At 38.8% G+C, this 15,859-nt stretch overlaps 1 protein-coding gene across 21 annotated transcripts in view; it reads right to left on the minus strand.

Moving 5' to 3' along the window:
* Positions 1-15,859, minus strand: part of LOC123766937 (transformer-2 protein homolog beta) — a 43,376-nt gene that overhangs the window by 11,446 nt on the left and 16,071 nt on the right. For 9 of the 21 annotated variants that reach the window (XR_011229602.1, XR_011229601.1, XR_011229621.1 and 6 more), the window contains one exon: positions 1,211-1,287. The exons of 7 other annotated variants lie outside the window; for them this stretch is intronic. Coding sequence is in view for 3 of the 14 variants with exons in the window: in XM_069331318.1 (XP_069187419.1) it covers positions 1,233-1,287 (55 nt within the window). In the remaining 11 variants the exon portion in view is untranslated. Of the gene's footprint in view, positions 1-1,210; positions 1,351-15,859 lie in introns of those variants that run through there. 5 more of the 21 variants (XR_006773904.2, XR_011229541.1, XR_006773900.2 and 2 more) reach the window with 2 other exon arrangements.

The raw sequence follows: 15,859 nt of genomic DNA on the forward strand, positions 1-15,859 counted from the left end.
CATTACAAATTAATTTATTTCAATATTCATTCATATCCTGAAATCTCAAAGCCTATTTGAACAATCATAATTTAAAAGGCTTCCGTTACATTTTCATTGATGTTTCCTGGCCATTATTTAGATAAATGATTTAGCTAAGAAATTTTCCCCATTGATATTCCATCAACCTAACCCCAGAAACCATCAAATGATGACTATGAAGCTGCATGATTCAGAGGACAACAGCCTGTCTAGAGCCACATGTGGTAGTGACACTTGCCACATAATTAGTTTAAAAACCCTGTTTCCAATTTTGGAAAAAAAGAAAAATGCTGATCTTTTGTTTTATCTCTGATAGTGACTTTATCTGAGATGAGCAACAGACCAAAACTTTTGTGCAAACTATCTTTGCCAAATTATCAGACTTCACCGAGATTCAAAATGTCGCCTGCTTTACCCTAGCAAACTAATTTGTCAAAAGTTATACACAAACTATAACTTTATGATAAAATGTCATTCAGCACAAAATATAATGTGATAACAGAAAAATCAATCAATGCCTAACTTTGTAATAACTAACTGCATGTGTGCTAGGTTAAGTGTATGATGATATTGTATACCTAATATACAAATAATATATGACATTGTCTACCACAAGTAAAACATCCAAATTACAACTCTATGGATTTCCATTAAAGTACAGTACAACATTCAAGACCCTAATATTATCACACAATAAATCCAAACATTACTTACCAACTGATGAAATGTAATTATGCAAAAAATATGTGGATGATAATTACACTCCAAATGTAGGTCTCGTTCAACCAAAACTACATTGTAATAACAGATATACACATACCCTAATTACCTTTTACTTCATTGTATTGTAGGAACATTAAGGAATCATGGTGATACAAAATTGAGAGGATGATCTAATAATTCAGATTTTTATATTAAATGAATTTCCATGACTTACATCAATTATTAAATTAATGTTATTTCCTATACACAGAAAAATTTAATGTTGAAGGTATAAAAAAATTCTGAGCCTAAGCCACCAACAAAGTTAAAACATTGCAATCCATGACATTTAATCTATATATTGCACCAACCTGAATTGAATCATCCCACAATTATTCAGAACTCTCTCTTGTCATCTTTCATTCACCTAAACCCATGTAATTTACAAATTTAATTCCCTACTCTTCAGCAACAATCAGGAACTAACCTGGAGAATCTTGTCCGGGCTGTTACTCCAAATAAGCATTCTTCCTTCTGCTATCTGGCCTGAAGGTCATCCTAGAACTTGGAAATTTTCTTAAAATGGCATCTGACCTCCCACTTAACACCTCATCATGACCAACTATACTAACAGTAGCAAAGAAAAGGTCATCTGATAGTTATAAAATTGCAAAAGACATGTGGCATGCACCAATTACAGCTTCCTGTAGCAGGCCACGTAGCCTCCTTGATTTATGACCCACAGATCTAAGAAAGCTTGTTACCCACAGATCTAAGAAAGCTTGTTCAAGATTTATGATTTATCAAAACAAAGCACTGGTCTCTTAAATGAAGAGGCTTCTCTGATTTGGAAATGGTGAATAATAATCTGCAGTTGAGGCAAGGTGGTTGACTAAAAATGGGTTAAAAAGGACTAATGTGTCTGATGATAGAATGGGTCCATCTTGTAAGAAAATGGAGCCTCTCTTTTCCATGGCATAAAGGCAGTAAAACAAAAAATAAAAAATGTTGAATTTAGTAAGGGGTTAGTGGCTTATTAAACATACGACTGCTTATGAAATGGTAGGTTTATTTGTCTATATTTTGGATGCAGTTTATAACTCGAATTTAACTTATCCACTTACAAAGAACACCTACTCCAATTCTGATTCTGCTAGTGGGGCATGACAATTAACTGCTCATGTCCTGCGAGTTCTAGTAATATAGAATAAATTGGAATGCTCATGTAAACAGGATTGAAAAATCTTGGGTAGAATTTTAAAATGAAGAAAGGAAATGACAAATAAATGCAAAGTACAATTCATAACATAAACACTGACAAAGAAAACAAAATGTTCCTCTTACTAAATTCTTAAACACTGCCACGATCATTTCTGGTAACAGTATATATAACACTAATACGTTTTCCTCGTAAAACACCTTACCTTGCTGAAATGTTATATTTCACCTTTACTCCTCTTCCCAGTTCATACAATAGGTTTTAGTTCTCCAATACTAAAGCAGAGAGAGAGAGAGAGAATGTGGGTATTGGGAAAAGAAAGGAGAAATGAGTGACGGTAAAGATAATTGACAAGCCCACAAAGAGAGAAAAAAAGAAAAAGAGAGAGAAATAGAGAGAAAAAGAGGGGGAGAGAAAGAGAGGGGGAGGGAGAGGGGTGGAGAGAGGGGGGAGAAAGGGGGGAGGGGGAAGAGAGAGGGGAGGGGGAAGAGAGAGGGGGAGGGGGAAGAGAGAGGGGGAGGGGGGAGAGAGCGGGGGGAGGGGGGGAGAGAGCGGGGCGAGGGGGGAGAGAGCGGGGCGAGGGGGGAGAGAGCGGGGCGAGGGGGGAGAGAGCGGGGCGAGGGGGAGAGAGCGGGGCGAGGGGGGAGAGAGCGGGGCGAGGGGGGAGAGAGGGGGGAGATAGGGGGAGAGAGCGGGGAGAGGGGGGGAGAGAGCGGGGAGAGGGGGGTGAGGGAGGGGGTGAGGGAGGGGGTGAGGGGGTGAGGGAGGGGGTGAGGGAGGGGGTGAGGGAGTGAGGGAGGGAGTGAGGGAGGGGGTGAGGGAGGGGGTGAGGGAGGGGGTGAGGGAGAAGGTGAGGGAGAAGGTGAGGGAGGGGGTGAGGGAGAAGGTGAGGGAGGGGGTGAGGGAGAAGGTGAGGGAGGGGGTGAGGGAGGGGGTGAGGGAGGGGGTGAGGGAGGGGGTGAGGGAGGGGGTGAGGGAGGGGGTGAGGGAGGGGGTGAGGGAGGGGGTGAGGGAGGGGGAAGAGGGAGGGGGGGAAGGAGAGGGAAGGTGGGAGAGGAAAGGGGGAGAGGGAGGGAGGGGAAGGGGGGGAAGGAGAGGGAAGGGGGGGAGAGGAAAGGGGGAGAGGGAGGGAAGGGGGGGGTGGGAGAGGAAAGGGGGGAGAGGGAGGGAGGGGGGGGAGAGGAAAGGGGGAGGGAGGGAGGAGGGGAGAGGGAGGAGGGGGGGGGAGAGGAAGGGGAGAGAGAGAGAGATCTTGAGATGATTTCGGGGCTTTATAGTCCCCGCGACCTGGTCCTCGACCAGGCCTCCACCCCCCACGAAGCAGCCCATGACAGCTAACACCCAGGTACAGGTACCTATTTTACTGCTAGGTAATAGGGGGACTAGAGAGGAGAGAGATGGAAGAGACTAGAGGGGAGAGAGATGGAAGAGACTAGAGGGGAGAGAGATGGAAGAGACTAGAGGGGAGAGAGATGGAAGAGACTAGAGGGGAGAGAGATGGAAGAGACTAGAGGGGAGAGAGATGGAAGAGACTAGAGGGGAGAGAGATGGAAGAGACTAGAGGGGAGAGAGATGGAAGAGACTAGAGGGGAGAGAGATGGAAGAGAGATGGAAGAGACTAGAGGGGAGAGAGATGGAAGAGACTAGAGGGGAGAGAGATGGAAGAGACTAGAGGGGAGAGAGATGGAAGAGACTAGAGGGGAGAGAGATGGAAGAGACTAGAGGGGAGAGAGATGGAAGAGACTAGAGGGGAGAGAGATGGAAGAGACTAGAGAGAAGAGAGATGGAAGAGACTAGAGAGAAGATTTAAAAAAAAAAGTGGAGAAAGAAATTAGATGAATTGGAGAAGGAAGGGTGGAGGGGTGGGAGTTGACAATAAAGTAAAGCTGTCTGTATATTGAGCAGTCTCAATAATATTTTAATCAACATTTGTTAAAATATCTTTCAGAGAACCGATTCACTTGAAAAATCTTGCGCCTACATTTCTTCACTCTGTGCTGCTCCTGGGAGTTGAACAAAGTTCTTAGGGGTATGACAGTAATTCAACAAAACCTGTACCATCTAAATGTACTGTCTTTCAAGAGCACTTGACACATCTCATCAAGTTTATCTGCTGATCTAATCATTGTGGAATTTAAGTAACAGACATTTGCTAACATAAATAGAATGTTAAGGTTATGGGTCTTTTCAGTAACAATACACAAGAATGAAATGAGGAGGGAAACAAGATAATACAAAAAGGGTACCATTAAAGAACCAAAAGTAAAGAGCCAAATAACAGTCACTGAAATTACAATATGAATGTTGGGAAACACGGCAGCATCTGTGGTCAAACGACATTACTGGGACAATATACACCCCCAACGTCACGGTAAAGTATCCATAGTTGACTGAAGACTGTCTGTATACTTCTCCTTTAGGTTACAACTCACCCTTTACAGAAGCCTTGTCTGCCCTAATAAGGAATACTGGTCTTACATTCGGGGGTGCATCCTAATCCTCCTTGTTAATATGCAGCTTATAGCTTCACAACTTTTATCGCAATTCATTTATAGCCTCAATCCCATTCACCCTCATAATGCATTAAGTGCAACAGTCAAGTGCCATTTAAGAAATCCAAATCACCTCATCACACCACTTTGAATTTTGAACTCAAAACACTAATTAAAACTCAACTGTTCTCAGAGCCAGATAAAAATGACACTAGTGAGTTAGTCATATCTTAAAATGGAAATTGTCTTACCTTCTTGCAATAATTTGCACCTCCAAGTGATGGACATAAAAGACAACTAGCCTCCAAAAATGACTGTCTTGCATACAATGCAAGGCACACATGCACTATATGAATATAATGCCCAGCGAGAGCAGCAACTCTCCATGTCGCTCTGGCCACATACATTTACTTTGCTATCTACTATGAAAAAACTGAATGCATTCTTCTGGCACACAATATGAATGATTACAGTAAGGTATTCACAAGTCAATTTCACACGTACGTTAATAATTCGCCAAGGTCATTTTCTCTCCTAATTCCAGATACGTTGTTTTCCCCAACTTTCATTCACATCTTTTTATCAACAACATTTATACCATTATATTACCTTACCTTTGCTCCAAGAGCCTAAGTGGAAAAAAGTAAAACTCCTTTGAACTTAGAAGTATTAAAAAAGAAAAAAGCCTCTGAAATTCTGACCCTCACAAGGGCAACAGCTTTAAATTAAAATAGACGAACTACAGTTCTCAGAAATTATTGGGTCCGAATCCTCTACCTTTATGCTTTGATACCAAAATTATTCTAGATGTGTATATCTAGTCACTTTTATATGTTTGAGTATGTAAAAATTACTAAGTTGGCAACTGTAATTACCTACCTAAGTGTGTGTATATCTAGTCACTTATATATGCTTGAGTATGTAAAAATTACTAAGTTGGCAACTGTAATTACCTACCTAAGTGGAGTTACAGGATAAGAGCTATGCTTGTGGTCATCTCACATTAAATTCCATCTGCCAAGTGTTGCTCCATACACTTATTTTGTCCAGGTCATCTAGAAGGGCATGAAAATCCTCTTAAGTTTCTTATTTCCTTAGTAGCTTAGCATCAGCAGCAAGCATGTTCATAAAATTCTGTATGCCTTCTGTTAAGATTGTTCATATAGACGATGAACATAACTGGTGCAAGAACTTAACCCTGTGGTACTCCACTAGTAACATTTCTTCAATCTGTTACGATGTGTGGTTACCACTCATTTTCAATCTGTTAGAAATTTTTTCAGCCATGTAACAAGTCTTCCTGTCACTCCTCGAGTGAGTTCGTTTCCTGAACAACCTCTTATGTGGGACTCTCTGTAAAATGTATTTTTTAGATCCAGATAAATGCAGTCAACCCAACTATCTCTTTCCTGTAAAATCTGTGGCTCTACCACAGAAACAAAGCAGATTTGTTACACAATCTTCCTGCTTGAAATCCATACCGTCTGTTCATTATTATTATACAGGTTTCTCCATGTGTTCTACTCGTGTGGATTTAGTTATTTTTCTAGTGTTTTGACTACCATGCCAGCCAGTGAAGCAGGTCTAACAGAGAGGGTCCTCACTACTACCATTTTTGTAGATTGGAACTACATTTCCCTTTTTCCATATACTGTACCTGCTAAAATTCATGTACAAACAGATGCCAAGAATTCATTCTCTCAGGACCCAAAGTGAAACTATCTGGGCTAATTGCTTTATGCCTACTTAGATCCTTTGTGTATTTTTTTCCACTTCATCTCGAGACACCTCTATGTACTCTTGTTCTCTGAAATTCGTATTGTGTCTGGTTCTCTGAAAACTTCATTTTTGCACACGCACACTTTGGAATTGTTTATTTACTGGTTTCACAAATTTCATTTTCATTCTCTGTGAATCTATTCCCCATTTTCAACCTCAAAATTTTATCCTTTACCTGCAATTTACTTTTAATTTATAGAATAGGCTTCTGCTTTACATTTGTCCAGTGAATTTATTCAAAATTTAATCAAAATTTTTTGCTGCCTTTCTTCTCACCATTTTGTAGCTGATTTCTACTTGTGTGTGTTTGGTAAGTTTGAGGGTTTACACGAGTTTTGAGTTTGTGGGTTTGGTCTGATACACTGATACCATTTTTTGTTTCTTTGTCCTTGAGCCCTCTCAATTCATGTTGAACCAATCCTGCTTTCAAGTTATCCAGCACTATACTGGTATAAATTTCCTTGTACCTTCATCATATACCTTACAAAATTTGTCATGCATCTCATTTACTTTCTTTCCTAACAATAACTCTTTCCAATAAAATTTATTAAAGAACTTGCTAAGTTCCCCAGTGTCCTTTCTTGAAATCCAACTTTTCCACTGTTTACTTTTCTCCAATCTTTTTTAAATTAAAATGCACTGCACATTTAGTTTCCAAAGGTACATGGTTGCTCTTGCCCAATGAAGGTATTGAATGTCAAATATCTCTTCCTTTCCTGGTAAATATCAAGTAATTATCAAAAGCAGGCACCAAGCCGGGGAGACTATGTAGCACCACCAAAGTCGAACTTGATTCAAAAGGTGGTAAATCTCACTAAAGATGTTAATACAAGAACAGAAGTGCATGAGGCAAGTGATATCAAAGGTACAGATACTGGAGTCACCAAGGATTCTACCGAGGGACAAGCAACCAAGAGGGACAGTCGGGCAGCAAAATGCACAAACGTTCTGAAAACCAGGACATTCAACAAGGAGATGTACGACCATAAGACGGACAATGCAATTCAGACAAGGAGAAGCAGGGTGGCGCTCCATTAAGTGCACATTAGTTAAATATGCATAGCCAATACCAGAGCCATTTCCCAATGCCAGTTATGGTGATGGGAGGAAGGCTAAGAGGATAGGCTACCCTTAAGAGCATATAGTTTGTTTACCAGTAAAAGAAGATGAATGATCCTGCCAATGGGAACAGATTGAGGAATGAATGACTAGAAATCAAAACATGGAATGCCTTTTCAGGAAATACGTAAAGTGCCTATTTGGTATATTGATACCTATTTGTTATTTGTTGCACGAAACCAATTGCACTAACGTCCCACATAATAGAAGTATTCAAAAGAGTGATCAGGTCACCTGTTTCAGGTAGACCAATGACCTCTCCAACCCAGGCCAACATGGATTTAGAGAGAAAATCATGCCTCTCACAGCTACTTGACGACTATGACGAAGTCGCTGAGGCATTAGAGGAAAAACATAATGCAGATGTGGCATACACAGACTTCGTGAAGGCATTCGATAAATGTGACGAGGAAATGATAGCACACAAAATGAGGTCGATGGGAATAACTGGTAAAGTAGCATGGTGGATACTTGGTTTTCTGTTGAACAGAACACAAAGAGTAAGTCAACCATATCAAATAGTTCAAGTGCAATTAAAAGCTCTGTATCTCTGGGTAGTCCTGGCACAACAGCTTTTCTTTATTCTTATATCAGATACAGACAAAAAATACAAGTCACAGCTTTATATCATCCTTTGCAGATGACAAAAATCAGCATGAAAATTACCTCTGCTGAAGACATTGAAAAACTACAAGCAGATATTATTAAAGTCTTCGACTGGGCAGCAGAAAAGTAAGTAAGTAAGTAAGTAATTATCAAAAGAAGGCACCAAACCGGGAAGGCTATGTAGAGGGCAGCAGAAAAAAAAAAAAAAAAAAAAAAAAAAAAAAAAGATGTTTAACAGTGTTTAATTCAAGGTTCTCAGGTACGGTAAAGATGAGGAACTTGTACATACAGGGGTACAAAACACAATCAAATCTGCCCATAGTAGGAAAGCAGCATGTAAAGGATTTGTCTGATGACCTAACATTTAGGGAGTGCAACCAAGCAAATATTGCATCAGCCAGAAAAATGTGAGAATGGATTACGAGAACATTCAGGGATCCAGGGATTAAATCCCTGGATTTAAATTTAAATCTATGGATCCCATCACAATGGCTTTACTATTTAAATCACTTGTACTGTCTCATCTTAAGTACTGCTCAGTATTCACTTTCCCCTTCAGAGCAGGAGAGATTGCTGAAATAGAGGGAGTACAGGAACATATGCAGCATACAAAGATGTGAAAAAGCACCTAAATTATTGGGATCGTCTCAAGGCTCTCCAAATGTACTCACTAGAAAGGAGACGAGAGATAAATAATACACACGTGGAAAATACTGGAGCCAGATCCCAAATTTACACAGTAAAATAACAACGTACTGGAGCGAATGATCTGGAAGAAAATGCAAAATAGAGCCAGTGAAGAGCAGAGGTGCCATAGGCACAATCAGAGAACACTGTATAAATATCAAAGGTCCACATTAGTTCAACATCCTCCCAGCTATTATAAGAAATATTACCGGAACAACCGTGGATATCCAAGAGAAAACCAAGATCGTTTTCTTCAAGATGTGCCAGATCAACCGGGCTGTGGTGGATATGTGAACCTGCGGGCCGCTCCAAGCAACAGCTGTTGGAACAAGTTCTCAAGCCATGCCTGGCCTCGGGCCGGGCTTGGGGAGTAAAATAACTCCCAGAACCCCATCAAGGAGGTATCAGATAGCCTCCTTGGTGGCAATGTAACACCCTCATTTAAGGAAATACGATATGGCTGGGAACCCAGCAAATCTCAACCCATTTAATTTAGCTAGAGATTAGAAACAGCCAATATTGAATTTCAACCACAAGATGTATAGGATTAAATGACTAAAGCTATGAGAGCACTACGCTAGTCAACCACAATGACAAAGCATTGCTGATGACAGAAATGCAATCAATGAAGGGCAAACAAGATACCATACAGTTAAGCCATGATTATGCTAGCCTCTGGAGGCAAGTGGCATATACACATTTGGTCTGGAAAGACAACAAATTAACCAACACCGTCAGCAATCTTAGACCCATCTGTGAGGTCTAAGAATGTGTGTGAAGAAAAATGTTCAAGGAAAAGGCATTTCAAAACAATAGAAGGGGTAGAAGCCTTTACTATGGGATGTCTCTAAAGACACGCAAATTTTCACCAGCAGGACTCGCAAAGGAAGTAAAGATGAAGCAATGCAAAGAAGCTACTCATAGAAGGAAGGCAACATGATAAAGATCTGGGAATTATGATGTCTGACAACCTGACATTTAGTGAACACAACCGAGCAAATATAGTGGCGGCCAGGAAAATTATAGGATGGATAATGAGAACGTATAAATCCAGACACTCCACAGCAATAATACCATGTAAATCACTGGTGCTGTCCTGTCTTGAGCATTGTTCGGTAACTCACTTCCCCTTTCAGAGCAGGAGAGATCCCCGAATCAGAGAAAATACAGAGAACAAATAGGGCACACACAAACGATAAAACATCTGAATTATGTGGACCATCTTAAAGCTCTCAAAATGTACTCTTTGGAAAGGAGATGAGAAAGGTATCAAGTAATATATATAAAAAAAGATACAGGAAGGCCAGGTCCCAAATTTGCACAGTAGAATAACAACATACTAGAACACAATATACGGAAGAAAATGCAGAATAGAACCAGTGAAGAGTAGAGGTGCCATAGGCACAATCAGAGAACACTGTCTGAACATTAGAAGTCCACAGTTGTTCAACACTCTCCCAGCAAGCATTAGAAATATTGCCAGAACAAAGGTAGATTTATTCAAGACATTTAGATAAGAAGGTAAAGTTGTTCTGTGACAGTTGCAAGCCAAATTAAAAGGGGAAAAGGATGCAATAATGTACCAAGAACCAAGTTGGACATTGACCGTACATTCAAAGAGCTTACAGACGTAATTCACCAGGGTAATAAGACAAAAATCCTAAAGCAAGAACCCAGAAGTACTGGGTTTCTGAGTAGGAACAACTGCCGCAAGTCAGTCTTCAAGGATAGACGATATCTCCCAAATACAATTGTAAATCCTCAGTAAACACTGAAAGACACCTTGGGGGAGATGGCGAAGCATCTCATAATGAACGCCGTCTTAGTCCACCGCTGTAGACCCAGCGGGACAGGGCAGACGAGTTCTGAGACAAGAGATTGTTATAGGAGAGCTGGAGGGTAGTGGGAAAGAAAACCGAGTCTCAAGACGGGCTTACAAGAAAGGAGAGTTGAAGGAGGAAAGTGGGTAACAGATCTAATGGTAGAAAAGTGCAAACCCAATGCAGTTGTAACCAACACCAGATCCGCACCAACAGAACCTGGTAAATACCAATTTCAACAATGATTGGGCATCACCTTCCCTTATTCTTGCTGGCAGTTTTAACACACAAGACTCCAGGATAAGGTATACAAATCGGCTAGTCCAAAATTCCTGTTCTAGCTTCATCATCTTCGAAGTCTATTTATCAACAGTCGTGACTGTTGATTTATCGTGGTTTTTCTATATCGTTTACAATGATTTCTCTCATGACCATTATAAGGCCTTTTCTTTTGTCACCTAGCTGCTCCTCAGTCCATGTGTTGCTTGCTGGTGGTAATACAGTAATGATTATCAGTTTATTATTCTGACTGCAGATCTCCATCACTATGATGTTGACTCCTCAAGGGTTGTCAAGTAATAATTATCTTGCCTTGTTCCTTCATCAGAATAGCAACTCAATCTTTTCAACAAAAATTTGTTGCATTTCCAAATAGCCTAGCCCTTCAGAAATATCTAAAAAAAAAAATTATTTTACAGTTTTGTCTGCTAATGTGACAATAACTGGCATCTTGAACTGTGTGTTGTGTGCTGTAAGTGGCTTGTAGTGTTTTTGTGTAAGTGCAAGTGTTTTGTGTGAATGTGTGTGTGCGTGTGCGTGCGTGTGTTTATATAGTATGTATTTATGCACTCACCTAGTTTGACCTGCAGAACCAAGCTTCAGCTCTTACCCCCTGCCTTTCCAGCCACCCATCATTAAATAAATGACACGCAACCTGAGTATGTTTTGTCATACATGTATGACATTTCAATTTGTGGAGTTGCCTTCTAGTACATTGTTTAGTGAGGGTGAAGTATGAGTGGTGGTATGCTACTGTTTGTGTGTGTGGAGTGAGTGGTGGTGTTTATATATGGTGTTGTGGTTATATGCACATGTATGCACATGGGTGAGGAGGATGAGGAAGCAAGGGAAGAAGAGTTTATTTCTTATTTGCATTTGTAGGGAAGGAGAAAATGCATTTTCCAAACCCTATTATTTTGTAATTGTTTTTTTATGCTTTATCTGATTTTTTAATACAATTGTTTAATTGTATTCAGTTTTAATTAATCTAATTACAACTGCAGTTTTTACCTATGATTGTTTTAATGAATTAAATATATTAGCCTACAATTTTTTTTATTATCTTGGTTGATGGAATAGTTAGCTCTAGAATACTACTCTAAAACCTACCTTATATAATCTACCTCTTGAACCATCTACAGTTTACAATTCTGCTTCATCTTTTAGTTTTAAATGGGGAGATAGCAGAAACAAGTTTTTTGTACTAAGACAATATGAAGTTCATCACACAGTCATCTTTTATATGTACTTGTATGCATTTTTTTAAATATAGCATATGCAAGATTAATCATATTGACAAATACAGTTTGAGAGCTATGTAAATCTTTCTAAACAATGCAGCATAAATCACTTTGAAAATGTTTGTGAACAGTTGTGTTCATACACAAACATGTACTGTACTTGTAATGCTAGTATAAACAAGCACTTGTGTACAATTTGAAGTTAGGCTTAGGATAAGTGGTTCAAATTTTGTGGTATACAAAAATGTAATAATATACATTCTGTATTCATAAAAACTGTACATAAACTTTTAAAACCATTCTTACTATATATTTTGAAGTCTGAGAACCTGCTGGGGAAGTTCACAGCAAAATAATCGCTTTTAATAACAAATCCACAAGGGCCGTGATGAGGATTCGAACCTGTGACCGAGAACATCCCAGACGTTGCCTTAATCGACTGAGCTCCGACATGGTATAAGAATTGCAACCAGAAATTCTACTGAATTTACTTGGATCCTGCAGCCTCTCCGACACACAAACCATGATTTTACACAATTCCCCCATGCATTCAAGCTATGTCGATAGGCCGACATAAGCCTATTGCTCTCGGACGCAGGTTCGAATCCCCGTCACGCCCCTTGTGGATTTGTTCATTTTGATGAATCACGCTATTGTGATTTCCGTGTGTAGTGAAGTAAGGGCGAAGAGGGAGAACGGCCTATTGACATAGCTCGAATGCATGGGGGAATTGTGTAAAATCCTGGTTTCTCTCTCGGAGAGGCTGCAGGATCCAAGTAAATTCAGTAGAATTTCTGGTTGCAATTCTTATACCATGTCGTAGTTCAGTCGATTAAGGCAGCGTCTGGGATGCTCTCGGTCGCAGGTTCGAATCCTCGTCACGGCCCTTGTCGATTTGTTCATTTGATGCATCACGCTATTATGATTTCTATGCGTAATCGCTTTTAAGGCTCATCAATTTAAGTCTAATACCTTGTATTTACACATGTTGCATTGCTTCTAAACCAAATAAGTTAATTGACTTTGGATAAGAGCAATCGTCTGACCCTTTCAAGCTATTGTATTATATATCTTTGTTTGGACATGAATTTTTGTCCTAAAAAAATTAATTTCCCATGTCCAGTTCAACTAACAAATCAAGATGTCTTCTCAGAATGCAAATGTCAAAATAACAAAATTCCTAAACTCTGGAGTCCCTATTACATTAACATCACTTCCACCTCAATGCATATTTCTTACAATGATTATGATCAATAGATTACCAATTAATGTACTAATTAGTCTGTCAACGTATTATAACAATGGCTTTAGCACATTGGAACTTAAGACATTATGAGCAATAATGCCTTTTCTTCACTTACAGAAATCCACTTCATGGATTTTCCTCTATAATTATTATTCCATTTTAAGAGACTTTCTTGCTACAATCCCTACTCTAGCTTTAATACATAAACAAGATAAATACTGTAAATAAAATGGCCCAAGTGAATAGAAGATGAATGTTTTGTTTTTAAGACTATGTTAGGTTAATTACAACACATGCAATTCTTCATTCCTACCTATATTATAAATTCTTTTATTTGATCATTCATAGGAATCTAATACTATACGTTCCTTGCCATATTCCATCCGTTATAGTGTATGTATCTCAACTATTTCATGTTTGCACAGCACCTAACTCGAAATACACTGTACTGATCTTTATATTCCTCAACCTCTGCCAACACTTTGCACTCCATCCAATTTGTTTATTCCATCAGTGTTTAACAAGGCACATCAAACACTCCTTCTCCCTCCCTCTCAAACTCTTCTATTAATAATACTGCTACAGTTAATTGTTGTACTTTTTACAAATTTTTAATGCCCATGGTTATATACTATCTGTATTTTCTAATTGGAAACTTCTACAATTCTAAAAAAAAAAAAAATGACACTTGACCCACACATCTGAAAATGAAGACCTCTTTCATGGACTACTGTCAAGTAATTGCACGATTTTATAATGGCCGAGAACAGATCAAAACATTGTTGTTTCTTCATTTTCAGAGAGTTGGGTGTCGACCCTTCAACCAGCTTATTGTCACTCATAGTCTGTACAAGCAGCAATATTTTGTACACCCATATAGAATTTCACTCACTGCTTCATTCATTCACTCAGTGCTATGTATCTTATTTGTAAAACTTCCTATTTTCTTATGCCTATAATAGTTTTTCCCAGTTTGCATACTTTTCATTTTTAGACATCCAAAACTTCATTTATTCATCTGTATTAATCTTTTAATTGCTTTGCATATTCCATACATTTTTCTAACTTTTATATCACTAGCTGACAAAACTCTCTACAGTTATTCCATGAATACCATTAATATTCAATGCTTTCTATATCTTTTCATTCAAACATTTTAATTTTTAAAATGTAACATACATGTTCTACTTTCACAGTACTTACTAAACATACCACTCGGTTGCTCCCTAAGATTCTACTGACCCCTGAATAAGACCCAATGCAGGTCAACTTTCTGCACCGGCATACTTTTAAAACTGCTCAAACCAGACAATGTTGGTGCTAGTGAAATAGAGAAGAGAAAACTAACTCTAGTTCAAGAGGCTGGCTAGTTATCCCAAGCCTAGTCAGTTAATGTTTTCAGCAGTGCTGTTTCTCCTCTTTGGTTTCCCACTACATACACATTTCCTTGAAACTTTGTTATATAACCTGCCTTTTCTCCTCTAAGCTCCAAGAAATATTGCCTCAAGTTCTTATATGTTGTGTCCATCAGTTTTGCTCTGCATGATCCATTAATACCTAAGGGAAGGTCCTTTATTACCCAGTCTATTTCCCTGGAGATTCAGATCTCCAAATATCATAACCAACTTCCACTTCCTTTGCTAATGTGGTCAACTTTCCCACAAGCTTCTGGTAGTTTTTTTTTTTTTGTCATGTTTCTCTATTGGCCTTCTGGTGTGAGTTGTAAATGACCACTAACACTACATTTCATCCACTTTGCTTTAATAATTAATTCCCTCACATCATTTAACTACCTCTGAAACTTTAATTTCCTCAAATTGGCAGTGCAACTGCATCAGCAAGGCTTCACCACCACTATACCTGTTCATCCTCTCCCACCTCATTATCTACTTATCTTTCAACATAACTGCATCCTCAATACATCTTCTCAATTTGAAAGAAATTTAAAGTAGTCAATTTTCTGGTGTCTTAACACCAGGAAAAAGAAAGTCAACCCATCCTGACTGTACCATGGGGTCAGTATAATCTTGCAATAGGAAGCAACAAAGTATGCTGCTAAAAAAAAGTGTTTTTCAAATTGAATCAATACCTGATTTTTAATGCTTAATCAATATAATTGTTCTTAATTCTTAATTAACATTAATGTGTTATCTTAAGAAAATGTTAAAACCAATCTTATTTGTCTTTTATCATATAGTTAAAAATGAGTGAATATGTGAAGAATAATTTTGTTCACAATATGCCCATAATATAATTATTTATCTAATTTAGCCTATGAATACTGATTTCATAAAAAGTAGCCTGCTTATATATGCAACATACAATACAGTATATGAAATGCGAGAGATTCATTATCAACTCTAACCCTCTTTTCTCCCTATATTTAAATTCTTTTGAATTCTTGCTTTGGATTATTTTTAATCCAATAGTGATTTAACCGATTCTTCCCTTTTAACTTAGTCCCCTTTTAGCCTTGTAAGTTAATCTTTCAAATCTCTAACAGTTAATAAATGAAAGTGTGGCAGGGGGGCGAGGGTGTAATCTTAATGCTGTTTTCATAAGACATACGCCTTTTTAGAGCAATTGTCAAAAACCTATCATTAATCCTGAGAAAGCAATGGTTCCATACAGCTGCAAGCCTTTAGTAC

Source organism: Procambarus clarkii, chromosome 1 (genome assembly GCF_040958095.1).
Source record: "Procambarus clarkii isolate CNS0578487 chromosome 1, FALCON_Pclarkii_2.0, whole genome shotgun sequence".
NCBI lineage: Eukaryota > Metazoa > Arthropoda > Malacostraca > Decapoda > Cambaridae > Procambarus > Procambarus clarkii.